This window comes from Orcinus orca, chromosome 5, assembly GCF_937001465.1.
Source record: "Orcinus orca chromosome 5, mOrcOrc1.1, whole genome shotgun sequence".
Lineage (NCBI taxonomy): Eukaryota > Metazoa > Chordata > Mammalia > Artiodactyla > Delphinidae > Orcinus > Orcinus orca.
Window position 1 is genome coordinate 82,298,773 of NC_064563.1, and position 16,194 is coordinate 82,314,966.

General features: G+C 35.7%; 2 protein-coding genes and 1 long non-coding RNA gene across 7 annotated transcripts in view; 1 reads left to right on the plus strand and 2 right to left on the minus strand.

Moving 5' to 3' along the window:
* Positions 1-16,194, minus strand: part of SLC15A2 (solute carrier family 15 member 2) — a 779,020-nt gene that overhangs the window by 539,833 nt on the left and 222,993 nt on the right. The window lies entirely within an intron of this gene.
* STXBP5L (syntaxin binding protein 5L) overlaps positions 1-16,194 on the minus strand; it is a 361,807-nt gene that overhangs the window by 91,238 nt on the left and 254,375 nt on the right. For all 5 annotated transcript variants that reach the window (XM_033403324.2, XM_033403323.2, XM_004278542.4 and 2 more), the window contains exon 19: positions 1,604-1,755. In XM_033403324.2, the coding sequence (XP_033259215.1) occupies positions 1,604-1,755 (152 nt within the window). The remainder of the gene's footprint in view (positions 1-1,603; positions 1,756-16,194) is intronic.
* On the plus strand, positions 1,387-10,407 carry LOC117196104 (uncharacterized). Its single transcript, XR_004476114.2, has 4 exons — positions 1,387-1,554; positions 2,055-2,134; positions 3,090-3,468; positions 8,172-10,407. It is a non-coding gene; the product is annotated as an uncharacterized LOC117196104 (long non-coding RNA).

The window sequence follows — 16,194 nt, forward strand, 5'->3', positions numbered from 1 at the left end:
AAATATAAAAATGGTTGTCTTTAATCTTCAGTATTAACAAGAAAGCTTAGGGATTTTAGTCTTTTTTTTAATAACAGAGTACTCATTATATATACTAAATACAAGCAGAGTTTACAACTTCATCACAGTTTTTCCTAATTTTAAAGTCATTAAAATTCTGAGCTCTAATCATAATTTTTGAGGCTCAGTAAGTTTAAATTAAATAATAATTGTATTACCTCTGTCAAAATATATACTTTGTCATCCCACTGTGTATATCCAGCAAGTAATTTAGATGTTGTCTTAGGATCCACAGCTTTTCTGATTGAATTAGTGTTTCAGCATGCAAACAGCGCCTACTATCCCCTAACATCTTTCTATCAATCAAGAGTCCATGAACTTTCAAAAGTCAACTTTCTCTTTCTCAATCGTGAGGGGATCTCATGGTATATTCATGCACAATTTCTCTTACTCTGCCTTTCTTTCAAAAGCCAGTAGTGGTAGAAGCAGAACCTGTCTAATTTTACATTGCTAGCACTCATAAAATATTGCTAAAAGTTGAGATCCCTAACAAAAAACAAAGAAACTCCAGGTTCTGAAGGAGAACTTTTGTGCTCCTGAAAAGGGTCTAAATTAGCAATTTGGAAAGGGTATAGGTTTACAAAAGAAAGATTAACAAAGAAGGAGAATTTCAGTATATCAAGTAATTTTTCATTAGTTCAAAAGGAAACTTCATTTATTACCACATTCAGATGTTAAATTTGGCACATTTGATATTTAGAAAATAACACCTACCATAATGTACTCTTTTTACTTTAAAATAGTCTTTACGTGGGTATATTTAGTAAAAGTGTCAATATTCAACTGATTATTTTAAAAAACAGTAGAAAATTTTAAAAACTGTATAAAATAACACATAATACTATAGATGCATTTCCACCTGCAAACCTTTTAGCTCAGCCAATATTTTACCAACTAAACTATGTCAGTGGACAGAAAATATACAAAATGTTGGCAATGTTTGCAAAGCCAGCTATTTGGATATGTACTGAAATTTTAGTACAACTTTGGATAATTTGGCATATCAAGGTTTGGCGTTATGCGTAGAAAGTATTTTGGCTTGTATTTTACTAACTTTGTATGTTTTTCTAATTTGTCAAGAAAAATATCATCTTTCATAGCATTTTAAGATGTTAATAATGTTTACTGCATTTGTGAAAATACCTCCAAGAAAGTCACCATCCAACAAGGAAAGGTGACAGCCAAAAAATGGAGTTACTTTAAAATATTAAAACTAGTGAATGACCTTAAGTTATATTTTTAAAGCTATCATATATTAGAAGAAAACTATCCCAGTTAACACAACCATTGCAAGCAGCTTTTTCAACTAGATAGCCTGATTTTAGATCCTTCCTAACGTTAACAACAAATTGAAGTTTAAACACCTCCTTTACCCTTTCAAAGATTCTTACTATGTTTCTGACCAATTTTACTTACGTGGTATTGTAAAGTATGTTGACTTTATATTGCTGTGCATTTGAATAGCATCACAGAAGAAAGACAAGAAATCTAAAGGTAAGAAAACAGGTGAACTAATCAAGTTCATAATGATCTTATCTCCTACCTGCAATGAACTGCTTGTTTTTTCGAGGAGACCGTGGTTGTCGTTGGTACAGGTCACTTGATCTATATAGGTCAATGGTCCCCATGCTTAACAGTACTGTCTTCTGTATAAAATCCACCACAGCCAACCCATTGCAGTTCCCAAATGCAACTCTGAGAGAAAAAAAAAATGCAACTAGAATGTATTACACCAACCATTATTATTTTTATCTATGAATTTAAAAATAAATAAGATTATTGGAAAGTAATGCTTTAGGGGTGGGTAAGTCAGGCAGTGACTGGTGAAAGTCAGGAAGGATATGGTGCCTTTACATAGGATACGTTAACCTTATATAATAGCCGTGACCACTGCAAAAAATAGGAATGACCTGCAATCATATTTTCTCATATATTTTATCATGTAAGTAGTGATTACTCAACTTGCTCTTTAACTTGATTTTATGTTTTTACAGATGAATCATATAAAATCTTTTTGCTATGAAGGGGGGAACAGATCAAGAAATGTCATAGTTAAATAGCTACAGCTGCTTAGGTATGCAATTAGGTGACTTTTTTCAAAAATAATAATTATTAGGTTCGAAATTAATTCTCTTCTTAAACAGAGTGTATACTTAACACAAGATTTTACATAAAGATTAACTACATATATCAAAGATTTTGACACCATAGTAGATATGAACAGAGATCTAACTCATTCACAAAAATTTAAAAATTTCTCAATCTTTTGTTCTTTATTTTGTCCCATTTACTAAAATACAAAGGCCATTTGATTAATTACTTAACTAAATCTCCTGAAAAATTAAAATGGATCTCCTAAGCAGGCATTTTGGTCACCTTAACAATTGGCATACACTAAACTCTCTTTTTGCTCCATTTACAACATGGCCTCTAGCTGAACAATTGTATATCTGCTTTTTGTTTCCTAAAGTAAATATAAAACAGTTGTATAAAAGTTGTTTTGCTCATTTTATGTAATTCCACGTTGTTTTATTACTTAGATTGAATATGACTGACAAATCATCCGCTTACTCTAAATCTAGTTATTTCTATTCCACCATATTGCCTTCCTCACGAAAAGTGAAAAGTTTTGCTACCATACTATACTAGATGTTTTGCTATTTTACATAAAGTTCTACATCTTCCAGGAAGACAGACTCTGGAAAATTGGAAAAAACATTGTTATAAAAGTCAGAAGATCCTATCTCATCATTTATAGGTTATGCGATTGAGAAAAATTAATGAATCTTGTGAGGCCTTAGCTTCTTTACTTTGTAATGAGAATTATAACGCTAGATTTATCTAGTTCACAGAGCTTTTATTAGCATCAAGTCAGAAATGTTATTAAAGTAGTTTGAAATATTTCCACACAAAAGTAGAACTGATCTTAATATTATTATAAGTGCAATATTATACATACTATATATTGTAGCAAATTAATATCTCTAAACTTTTAATGTTAAAAAGTAGTTAATTACTTCTGCTTACAGGTATGAGAGAGTTCCCAAATGCAGTACTGAGAAGAGAAAAAAAGGCAACTAGAATGTATGACACCAACAAAACTATTTTTCTTTTTGAATTAAAAATAAGAATACTGGGGACTTCCCTGGTGGTGCGGTGCTTAAGAATCCACATGCCAATGTAGGGGACACGGGTTCGATCCCTGGTCCGGGAAGACCCCATGTGCTGGGGAGCAACTAAGCCGGTGAGCCACAACTACTGAAGCCCATGTGCCTAAAGCCCGTGCTCCGCAACAAACTCCACCGCAATGAGAAGCCTGTGCACCACAATGAAAAGTAGCCCCCACTTGATGCAACTGAGAAAGCCTGCATGCAGCAACAAAGACTCAACGCAGCCATAAATAAACAAGTAAGTAAGTAAGTAAGAATCCTGGAAAGTTATACCTTAGGATTGGGGAGGTTAGGCAATTGTTGAAAAGTCAACATGGATACTGGATTTAATCTCCTACCTTAACTAGGAAGCTGAACAAAATATATTAAACGGCAGTCTTCACATATTGGTCAACAGGCAACATAGAATAAGATGAGAGAAGGATAACAATCGAAGTAAACTTTAGTTTAAACTAAGTGTTCTAGCTTACTGAATGGAGAGATTTCCCAGGAAACCGAAACTCAAGGAGAGATCAGAAGTCTCACCAAACCAAGGAGACAGAAATCAGAGTCTAATGTGGCAAAAACAGAATTTATGAGGCAAAATACTAGAGAGAAGAGAGCTGCATAGATAGAATACACCAGAGATTTATAGAACGGTTCTCTTGAAATTTTGTCTGGGTACTGATCTGTGCATCCATGTGAATAAACTACCCCAGGCTTGGGAACAAACCACCAAAAGGATAAAGCAGAACAATTCACAAAGCTCATACAAGGCTGAGAATATTTCATGTCACTACCAGCCAAACTGCTGAGATCTCCAACTACATGGGAAAACAGATATAGGGGTGTCACTTCAGTAGTGGGAACAAATTAGCCATAAACTAAAGGCTTTTCTAGACCCACCCTAAAAAAGCTTAAAAACTGATTCTAAGTAACATAACTTCCTTCCAGATAACTATCTATTGAAAAGAATCCAACAAAATATCACCATAAATGTAAAATTCACAATGTTAACTATATGAAAAGTAGTAGGTATCAAGAAAAAGATGGATAACCAGAGGAAAAAGTAAATCACCAGAAACATACCTAGAAACAAAAGAGATGATAAAATTAGCAGAAAAGGATATTAAAAATGCTTTGGAAAATATATTCCAGATATTCAAGAAGGCTGAGGAAAACATGAATGTGATAAAGTGAGAATTAGAAGATATTAAAAAGACTCAAATTTTGAGAGGTAATTTAATCATTTCAGATATATTTTCATCTGAATATTAGACATCATAGCAGAGAAGAATAGTGAACTTGAATAAAAAGCAATAGAAAATTTCCAAAAAGAAACATGAGAGAGAAGAAAACCCCAAAGCATCACTGACCCCTGGGACAAAATTGAGCAGTCTAGAATAAATGTAATTGGAGCCTCAGAAAGGAAGATCAGCAGAACACATATTTACAGCAATGAAGCCAAAATAGCAAAATGATAGCCAAACTTGGTAACAGTAAACCTAAAGATCCAAGAAACTCAAAGGATCCTAAGCAGAATAAACAAAGAAAAATACATCATCACACTGTTGAAAACTAGTGATGAAGAAAAAAATGTTAAAAGCAGCCAGAGAGAAACGATATATTTCCTACACAGAGGCAAAGATAAGAATGATGAAATCTACTCATTGGAAACTACACAGTCCAAAATGACATGACATCTTGAGAGCAACAAATGATTATAATGGGTCAAAATAAAATTCTATACTCAGCACATATCTTTCAAATGGTGAAATACAGATTTTTACTCATGAATAAAAATCTGAGGGAATTCATCACTAGGAGACATGTACTATAAGAAATAATAAAGGAAGAGATTGGTTCAAAATGGCGGAGTAGAAGGACATGCTCTCACTCCCTCTTTCGAGAACACTGGAATCACAACTAACTGCTGAACAATCATCGACAGAAGGACACTGGAACTCACCAAAAAAGATACCCCATATGCAAAGACAAAGGACAAGCTGCAATGAGATGATAGGAGGGGTGCTATCACAATAAAATCAAACCCCATAACTGCTGGGTGGGTGACTCACAAACTGGAGAATACTTATACCACAGAAGTCCACCCACTGGAGTGAAGGTTCTGAGCCCCACGTCAGGCTTCCCAACCTGGGGGTCTGGCAATGGGAGGAGGAATTCCTAGAGAATCAGACTTTGAAGGCTAGTGGGATTTGATGGCAGGACTGGGGGAAACAGAGACTCCACTCTTGGAGGGCACACACAAAGTAGTATGCACATCGGGACCCAGAGGAAGGAGCAGTGACCCCATAGGAGACTGAACCAGACCTACCTGCTAGTGTTGGAGGGTCTCCTGCAGAGGAGGGGGGCAGCTGTGGCTCACCAGGGGACAAGGACACTGGCAGCAGAAGTTCTGGGAAGTACTCCTTGGCGTGAGACCTCCCAGAGACTGCCATTAACCCCACCAAACAGCTGCAGTAGGCTCCAGTGTTGGGTCACCTCAGGCCAAACAAGCAACAGGGAAGGAACCCAGCCCCACCCATCAGCAGACAAGTGGATTAAAGTTTTACTGAGCTCTGCCCACCAGAGCAACAGTCAGCTCTACCCACTACCAGTCCCTCCCATCAGGAAACTTCTACAAGCCTCTTAGATAGCCTCATCCACCAGAGGGCAGACAGCAGAAGCAAGAAGAACTACAATCCTGCAGCCTGTGGAATAAAAACCACATTCACAGAAAGATAAGATGAAAAGGCAGACGGCTATGTACCAGATGAAGGAACAAGATAAAACCCCAGAAAAACTAAATGAAGTGGAGATAGGCAACCTTGCAGAAAAAGAATTCAGAAAAATGATAGCAAAGATGATCCAGGACCTCGTAAAAAGAACAGAGGCAAAGATCCAGAAGATGCAAGAAATGTTTCATAAAGACCTAGAAGAATTAAAGAAGAAACAGATGAACAATACAATAGCTGAAATGAAAAATACACTAGAAGGAATCAATAGCAGAATAATGGAGGCAGAAGAACGGATAAGTGACCTGGAAGACAGAACGGTGGAATTCACAGCTGTAGAAAAGAATAAAGAAAAAAGAATGAAAAGAAATGAAGACAGCCTAAGAGACCTCTGGGACAGCATCAAACGCAACAACATTCGCATTATAGGGGTCTCAGAAGAAGAAGAGAGAGAGAAAGGACCCGAGAAAATATTTGAGGAGATTATAGTCGAAAACTTCCCTAACATGGGAAAGGAAATTGCCACCCAAATCCAGCAAGTGCAGAGAGTCCCATACAGGACAAACCCAAGGAGAAACATGCCGAGACACATAGTAATCAAATTGGCAAAAATTACACAAAGAAAAATTACTGAAAGCAGCAAGGGAAAAATGACAAATAACATACAAGGGAACTCCCATAAGGTGAACAGCAGATTTCTCTGCAGAAACTCTACAAGCCAGAAGGGAGTGGCATGATATACTTAAAGTGATGAAAGGGAAGAACGTACAACCAAGATTACTCTACCCAGCAAGGATCTCATTCAGATTCGATGGAGAAATCAAAAATTTTACAGACAAGCAAAAGCTAAGAGAATTCAGCACCACCAAACCAGCTCTACAACAAATGCTAAAGGAACTTCTCTAAGTGGGAAACACAAGAGAAGAAACAGACCTACAAAAATAAACCCAAGATATTTTTTGATCCACCTCCTAGAGTAATGGAAATAAAAACAAAAATAAACAAATGGGACCTAATGAAACTTAAAAGCTTTTGCACAGCAAAGGAAACCATAAATAAGACGAAAAGACAACCCTCAGAATGGGAGAAAATATTTGCAAACGAAGCAACTGACAAGGGCTTAATCTGCAAAATATATAAACAGCTCATGCACCTCAATATTAAAAAAACAAAAAACCCAATCCAAAAATGGGCAGAATACCTAAATAGACATTTCTCCAAAGAAGACATACAGATGGCCAAGAAGCACATGAAAAGCTGCTCAACATCATTAATCATTAGAGAATCAAATCAAAACTACAATGAGGTATCACCTCACACCAGTTAGAATGGGCATCATCAGAAAATCTACAAACAACAAATGCTGGAGAGGGTGTGGAGAAAAATGAACCCTCTTGCACTGTTGGTGGGAATGTAAATTGATACAGCCACTATGGAGAACAGTATGGGGGTTCCTTAGAGAACTAAAAATAGAATTACCATATGACTCAGCAATCCCACTACTGGGCATATATATACCCAGAGAAAACCATAATTCAAAAAGACACATGCATCCCAATGTTCACTGCAGCACTATTTACAATAGCCAGATCATGGAAGCAACCTAAATACCCACGGACAGACGAATGGATAAAGAAGATGTGGTACATATATACAATGGAATATACTCAGCCATAAAAAGGAACAAAATTGGGTCATTTGTAGAGACGTGGATGCATCTAGAGACTGTTATACAGAGTGAAGTAAGTCAGAAAGAGAAAAACAAACATCGTATATTAGCGCAAATATGTGGAACCTAGAAAATGGTACAGATGAACTGGTTTGCAGAGCAGAAATTGAGACACAGATGTAGAGAACAAAACATATAGACACCAAGGGGGGAAAGTGGCGGGGGGTGGTGGTGGTGGTGTGCTGAATTGGGAGATTGGGATTGACATGTATACGCTGATGTGTATAAAATGGTTGACTAATAAGAACCTGCAATATAAACAAACAAACAAAACAACTAATACTAAACTTTCTTTGGGTTATTTGTATGGAAATATGTTAATATAAATGTTTCAGACATTACATGAAATTTCTAAAAATCTTATATGTTCTGGTATAATGTTATAGGTCATAATTCTAGTTATTACTTTAAAATGTATATCTCAGAAATAACTAAATTTCCTTGTCAATTGCATTATTATGAACTTTCATCAAATCTTTAACCTTGGTCATTTTTAAGTCTTTTGTCATTTACAGACAGTTCTGGGTGTATTCTGATGCTTTTGAAAGTATGTTCCTATAAAAGGGTTTCATCTTCAAGGAATTCATGGAAAAGACTCTGACAAGTACAGGTTTCTGGTAACTGACTATACTGCTGAACTGAATGAATAAGCATTTTCAGAACTCTAATGGAAAGCTGATGAACTCATAAAAGTGCTAACAAAAGATCAAGATAAAAAAAATTAATTACACGGGACTGAGTGAACTGATGAGGATGTTTATAATTTTTGTGACTTTCTGTTTGAATAAAAAAAATATATATATATATACACACATACACATACATATGTACTATTTGCTCAACTCCTAAATATACACTTTTCACATTTTAATGTTCTTAAAAAGGATGACTAATAAGAAAATAAACATTAAAATTTTAAAAAGCATTTCCAATATAAAATAGAGCAAAAAAGGGAATGAAATGTTGCCATTTGCAGCAGCATGAGTGGACTCCGATGGCATTATGCTAAGTGAAATAAGTCAGACAGAGAAAGACAAATACTGCATGTTATCACTTATATGTGGAATCGAAAAAAAATACAACAAACTAGTGAATATAACAAAAAAGAAGCAGACTCAACAGATAAAGAGAACAAACTAATGGTTACCAGTGGGGAGAGAAGGGGAGGGGTCTGGGAGTAGGAAGTATAAACTATTGGGTGTAAGATAGGCTCCAGGATGTATTGTACAACATGGGGAATGCAGCCAATATTTTGTAATAACTATAAATGGAAAGTAACCTTTAAACATTGTATATAAAAACTAGAGCAACTGTACTGTAGGAACACAATATGCCTTCTAATCCCCTGTATATAAAATAGCTACCCTATTCTCCATAGCATTATCTTATTCTAGAATTTTTTGGCCTGTCAGTATTGATAACTTATCTTTAAATAAAATAGCTGAAGTATTAAAAAGAAATAATAAAGGAAGTCCTTTAGGCAGAAGAAAAATGATTCCAGATTAAAATATGGATCTACACTAAGTAATGAAGAACACCATAAGTGGTTAAATATGTGGATTAATATTAAAGACTCATTTCTTCAAAAAATCATTGATCACTTAAAATGCAAATAACAATGTATTGTGGGATTTATAACATGATAGAAATAAAATATATGGCAACAGTAGTACTAAGAACAGGAAGAGAGAGAGAACAGGAAGAGAGATAGAAGTATACTGTTAAAGGATTCTTATATGTGAAGTGGTATAATGCTGTTTATTTATTTGAAGTTAAAGATATATATATAATATACATAACAAACCAAAGAGCAAAATGTAAAATAAAAAAAAGTTTTTTAATTAAAATTTAAAACAAATACTTAGGACAATAGGACATAAAATAGAATCATTAAAAGGTACCATAAAAAAGAAACAAATGCGAGAACAAATGGGACAAATAGAAAATAGAAAAATCTTTTCATTCAAGGCAACAATAGGGATAATCACATTAAAGTCAATAAATTGTCTAAACACTCCAATTAAGGGCAGAGATTGCCTGAGTGGAAAAAAAAATTCAGATCCAATATATGTTGCCTACGACAAATACAGTTTAAAAATAAATTAAAAGAATGAAAAATGTATACCATGAAAACACTAATTAAATGAAGGCTGAAGTGGCTATATTAATGGATCATTAATATAGACAAAGTATATTTGAGAACAAGAAAAATTTTGAGAGATAAATAGGGAGAATGATTATGAAGTCAATTCATCTAGAAGATATAGCAACCTTTTATGTGGATTCATCTGGTAACAGACCTTCAAAATACATGGAGAAATACTGAGAGTTAGAAGGAAAAACAGACAAATCTACAACTAAGGCTGAGGATGCAAACATTCTTCTTTCAATAATCGATAGAATTATTAGGCAAAAAATAATTAGAATATAGAAGTTCTGAACAACACTATTGACATCCTTGACTAAACTGAAATTTATAGAACTCTCCATCCAATACTCTTAATAGCATCAAATTATAAAATAGGTATAAATTTAACACATGTAGAAAATATGTATACTGAAAATTATAAACCATGCTGAGGGAAATGAAGGAAGACCTAAATAAAGAGATGTACCTTGATCAATGGTCAGAAAACTCAATATTGTTCATTTTCCCCAAATTGATCCACAAAGTGAAAGCAATTCCAAACAAAATCCCAGCAGACTTTTTTTGTTTAAGAAATTGAAACATGATTCTAAACTATGTATGAAAATGCAGTGATCTAGAATAGCCCAAACGGTTTTGAAAAATAAAAAAGTTTAAGGAGCTACACTATAAAATTTCAAGACATACTCTAAAGCTACAGGAATCACAATAGGCTGATATTGAAAAAGTATTGAAAAAAATATAAATATTAGTGTAATGGAACAATATCCACAAACACACACATAAATGACAATATTTGGCGAAAGTGCTATGGCAACTCAGAGGAAAGATAATATTTTCAAAAATGATAAAACAATTAGATACCCATAAATTAAAAATGGAGCCTTAACTTTCACCTTTCATAAGATGCAAAAATTAACTTAAAATGGATCAGAAGAAAATCATAGTAATCTTGGGTTAGACAACAGTTTAAAAGGGCATGAAAAGCACAAACCATAAAATAAAAAATTGATAACCTGCATGACATCAAAATTAAATCATTTTGCTCTACAAAAGATACCATTAACAAAATGAAAAGATTAGCCACAGACTGAGAGAAGATATTTGGAAAATACAATATCTTATTCAAAATATTTACAGAACTCCCAGTAATAATAAGACAACTTGATTTAAAAAGTAGGTAAAAGTTTTGAACAGACATTTCACCAAACAAGATGCACAAATGTGAAATAAGCACTTGAAAGATGCTGAACATCATTAGTTACTAGGAATATGTAAGTTAAAATCACTACTAGATACCAGTGAACCCATCACTGGTATCTAATTGAAAAGATCGACAATAGGAAGTGTTGACAAGAATGTGGAAAAACCAAAACCCTCATACATTGCTGGTGGGATAGCAAAATGATATAACCTCTTTATAAAATAGTTTATCCTGTCTCATAAACATATACTTACCATATGACTCAGTAATTCTCCTCTTATCTACTCAAGAAAATACAAATAAATGTTACACAAGGACTTTTACCTGAATGTTAATAGCAGATTTATTCATAACAGCCCCAAACTGGAAACAACCCAAATTTCCACCGTTAATGGACACAACACATTTTTGTATATCCACATAATGGGATATTATGTAGCAATGAAAATAAGGATGAATCACAAAAGCATTATGCTAAGTGAAAGAAAACAAACAAAATTATTTATGTTTCTATTTATATAAAATTGTAGTAAATGTAAAAACTATGGTGACACAAAGCAAATCAGTGGTTTTGTGGGGCCAAGGAGTGAGAGGTAATAATTGAATGCAATTCAACCTTTTAAGGTGATGAATAGTTTTAATAAAATTAGTCTGTTGGTGGTTACATAACTTATATTGTCATGTATATTTGTCAAAACTCATATTACATACTTATAATTAGGAAACTTTATTTCATATACATTAATACTTTAATAAAGTTTATTTTTAACGTTAATATTTAATTAAATTATTACCAGAATGGACCCACGTGCTTCCTGACCTGGTGGTTGACTGTCCCACCATGCTTTGAGGGTGCCACCTCTGGCCTAGGGTTGTGGCCCCAGCCCTGAATCAGTGAGGCCAGAAAAAGCAGCTAGGCCAGAGCAATGACTCCAACTCACCAGCCTGGACTCGGGGAAGCCACGGGCTGTTATGCCCCTGGCATGGCATGGCACAGCATCCGCAGTCTGGGGGAGGTTGAGGACAAGATGGTGGAGTAGAAGGACTTGAGCTCAGCTCTTCTCACGAAAACACCAAAATTGCAATTAACTGCTAAACAACCATCAACAAAATAGACCGGAACCTACCAAAAAAGATATTCTATATTCCAAAGACAAAGAAGCCACAATAAGATGGTAGGAGGGGCACTTTTGTAATATAGTCAAATCCCATACCTGCTGTCTGGATTACCCACAAACTGAAAAATAATTATATCACAAAGGTTCTCCCATAGGAGTGAGAGTTCTGAGCCCCGCATCAGGCTTCCCAGCCTGGAGGTCTGGCATCAGAAGGAGGAGCCCCCAGTGCATTTAGCTTTGAAGGCCAGTGGGGCATGAGTACAGGAGCTGCACAGGACTGGGGTAAACAGAGACTACACTTTGGGAGGGCAAACACAAGGTCTTGTGTGCACCGGGATCCATGGCAAAGCAGTGACTCCATAAGAGCCTGAGCTGGACCTACCTGTGGGTCCTGGAGGGTGTCCTGGGGATGTGGGGGTCGGCTGTAGCTCACTCTGGGAGCAAGGACACTTGTGGTGGAGGCCCCAGGGAATATTCATTGGTGTGAGCTCTCCAGGAGGTCACCATTTTGGCACTGAGACATGTCCCCACCCAACAGCCTACAGACTCCAGTGCTGGGATGCCTCAGATCAAACAACCAACAGGGTGGGAACACAGCCACACCCATCAGCAGACAGGCCGCATAAAGTTGTCTGGAGTGCAAGCCATTCCTTGACAAGGCCCTGCCCACCAGAGGGACAAGACCCAGCTCCACCCACCAGTGGGCAGGCACTAGTCCCTCCCATCAGGAAGCCTGCACAAGCCCCTGGACCAACCTCACACACCAGGGGGCAAGAGAAACCAGAAGCAAGAGAAACTACAAACATGCAGCCTGAGAAATGGAGACCACAAACACAGAAAGTTAGACGGCAGAGAAATATGAGATGGCAGAGAAATATGTTCCAGGTGAAAGAATAGGATAAAACCCCAGAAGAACAAATAAGTGAAGATAGGCAATCTGCCTGAAAAATAATTCAGAGTAAAAGATGATCCAAGATCTCAGAAAAAGAATGGAGGCGCAGACCAAGAAGATATAAGAAATGTTTAACAAAGGGATAGAAAATTTAAAGAACAGAGATAAACAATACAATAACTGAAATAATATACTAGACGGAATCAGTAGCAGAATAAATGAGGCAGAAGAAAGGATAAGTGAACTGGAAGACAGATTGGTGGAAATCACGGCCATGGAACAGAATAAAGAAAAAAGAATGAAAAGAAATGAGCACAGTCTCAAAGACCTCGGGGATAACATTAAATGCACCAACATTCACATTATACGCATCCCAGAAGGAGAGGAGAGAAAGGCCCTGAGAAAATATTTGCAGACATAATAGCCAAAAAATTCCCTAACATGGGAAAGGAAATACTCAAGTCCAGGAAGCACAGATAGTCCCATACAGGATAAAAACAAGGAGGAACACCCCAAGACACATATTAATCAAGCTGACAAAAAATAAAGACAGAGAAAATATTAAAAGCAAAAGGGAAAAGCAACAAATAACATACAAAGGAATGCCCCACATGGTTATCAGCTGAGTTTTCAGCAGAAACTCTGCAGTCCAGAAAGTGGTGGCATGATATATTTAAAGTGATGAAAGGGGAAAACCTATAACCAAGAATACTCTACCCAGCAAGGCTCTCATTCAGATTCAGTGGAGAAATCAAAAGCTTTACAGACAAGCAGAAGCTAACAGAATTCAGAACCACCAAACCAGCTTTACAACAAATGCTAAAGGAACTTCTCTAGGCAGAAAAGAAAAGGCCACAACTAGAAACAAGAACATTACAAATGGGAAAGCACACCAGTAAAGGCAAACATATAGTAAAGGTAGGAAAATATACACACACAAATATGATCACAAAACCAGCAACTGTGAGAAGAGGAGAGCACAAATGCAGGATATTGGAAAGGCATTTGAAAGTAAGAAACCAGCAACTTAAAAAAATCTTGTATATATATAGACTGCTATATTAAAACATCATGGTAACTGCAAATGAAAAACCTACAATAGATACACACACAAAACAGAAAAATCAATCCAAACACAACTCTCTTTTGGCACTGAGACATGTCCCCACCCAACAGCCTACAGACTCCAGTGCTGGGATGCCTGAAGAACAAGAACAAAAGAGAAAGGGAAGAAAAAAGAACTTCAGAAACAAATCCTAAACAATTAACAGAATGGCAATAAGAACATACATATTGATAATTACCTTAAATGTAAATGCTCCAACCAAAAGACTGGCCGAATGGACACAAAAACAAGACCCGTATATATGCTGTCTATAAGAGACCCACTTCAGATCTAGGGACACATACAGCCTGAAAGTGAGAGGATGGAAAAAGGTATGCCATGCAAATGGAAATCAAAAGAAAGCTGGAGTAGCAATACTCACATCAGACAAAATAGACTTTATAATAAAGTCCACTACAAGGGACAAAGAAGGACACTACATAATGATCAAGGGGTCAATCCAAGAAGAAATTATAACAATTGTAAATATATATGCATCCAACATAGGAGCACCTCAATATGTAAGGCTAATATTAATAGCCATAAAAGGAGAAATCAACAGTAACACAAAAATAATAGTGGGGGACTTTAACACCCCACTTACATCAATGGACCGATCATCCAGACAGAAAATCAGTAAGGAAACATGGGCCTTAAATGACACATTAGACCAGATGAACATTCTATCCAAAAGCAGGAGAATACACATTCTTCTCAAGTGCACATGGAACATTCTCAAGGATAGATCACATGCTGGGCCACAAAGTGAGCCTTGGTAAATTTAAGAAAACTGAAATCATATCGAGCATATTTTCCAGCCACAACACTATGAGATTAGAAATCAACTACAAGAAAAAAAATTGTAAAAATCACAAACACGTAGAGATTAAACAATATGTTACTAAAAAACCAATGGATCACCAAAGAAATCAGAGAGGAAATAACAAAATAGAGACATATGAAAACAAAAATACAATGATCCAAAACCTATAGGATGCAGCAAAAGCAGTTCTAAGAGGGAAGTTTACAGAAATACAATCTTACCTCAGGAAACAAGAAAAATAAACAACCTTACACCTTAAGCAACTAGAGAAAGAAGAAAAAACAAAACCCAAAGTTAATAGAAGGAAAAGAAATCATAAAGATCAGAGAAGAAATAAATGAAATAGAGATGAAGAAAACAGTAGAAAAGATCAATGAAACTAAAAGCTGGTTCTTGAAAAGATAAAATTGAAAAACCTTTATCCAGACTCATCAAGAAAAAAAGGGGAAAGTGCTCAAATCAATAAAAGTAGAAATGAAAAAGGTGCAGTTACAACTGACACCACAGAAATACAAAGGATCAAAAGAGATTACTACAAACAACAGTATGCCAATAAAATGGACAACCTAGAAGAAATGGACAAACTCTTAGCAAGGTACAACCTTCAAAGACTGAATCAGGAAGAAATAGAATATACGAACAGACCAATCACAGCACTGAAATTGAAACAGAGATTTAAAAACTTCCAACAAACAAAAGTCCAGGACCAGATGGCTTCATGGGTGAATTCTATCAAATATTTGGAGAAGAGTTAACACCTATCCTTCTGAAACTCTTCCAAAAAATTTCAGAAGAAGGAACAGTCTCATACTCATTCTATGAGGCTACCATCATCCTGATACCAAATCCAGACAAAGATATCACAGAAAAAGAAAATTACAGGCAAATATCACTGATGATCATAGACACAAAAATTCTCAGCGAAGTGCCAGTAAACCAAATCCAACAATACATTAAGACCATCATACACCATGATCAAGTGGGATTTATTCCAGGGATGCAAAGATTCTTCAATATCCACAAATCAATCAATGTGATACAATACATCAGCAAATTGAAGAATAAAAACCATATGATCATCTCAATAGATGTAGAAAAAGCTTTTGACAAAATTCAATACCCATTTATGATAAAAACTCTCCAGCAAGTGGGCACAGAGAGGGAACATATCTCAACATAATTAAGGCCATATAAGCCATATACTTCCAAATTGGAAAAGAAGAAATAAAACTG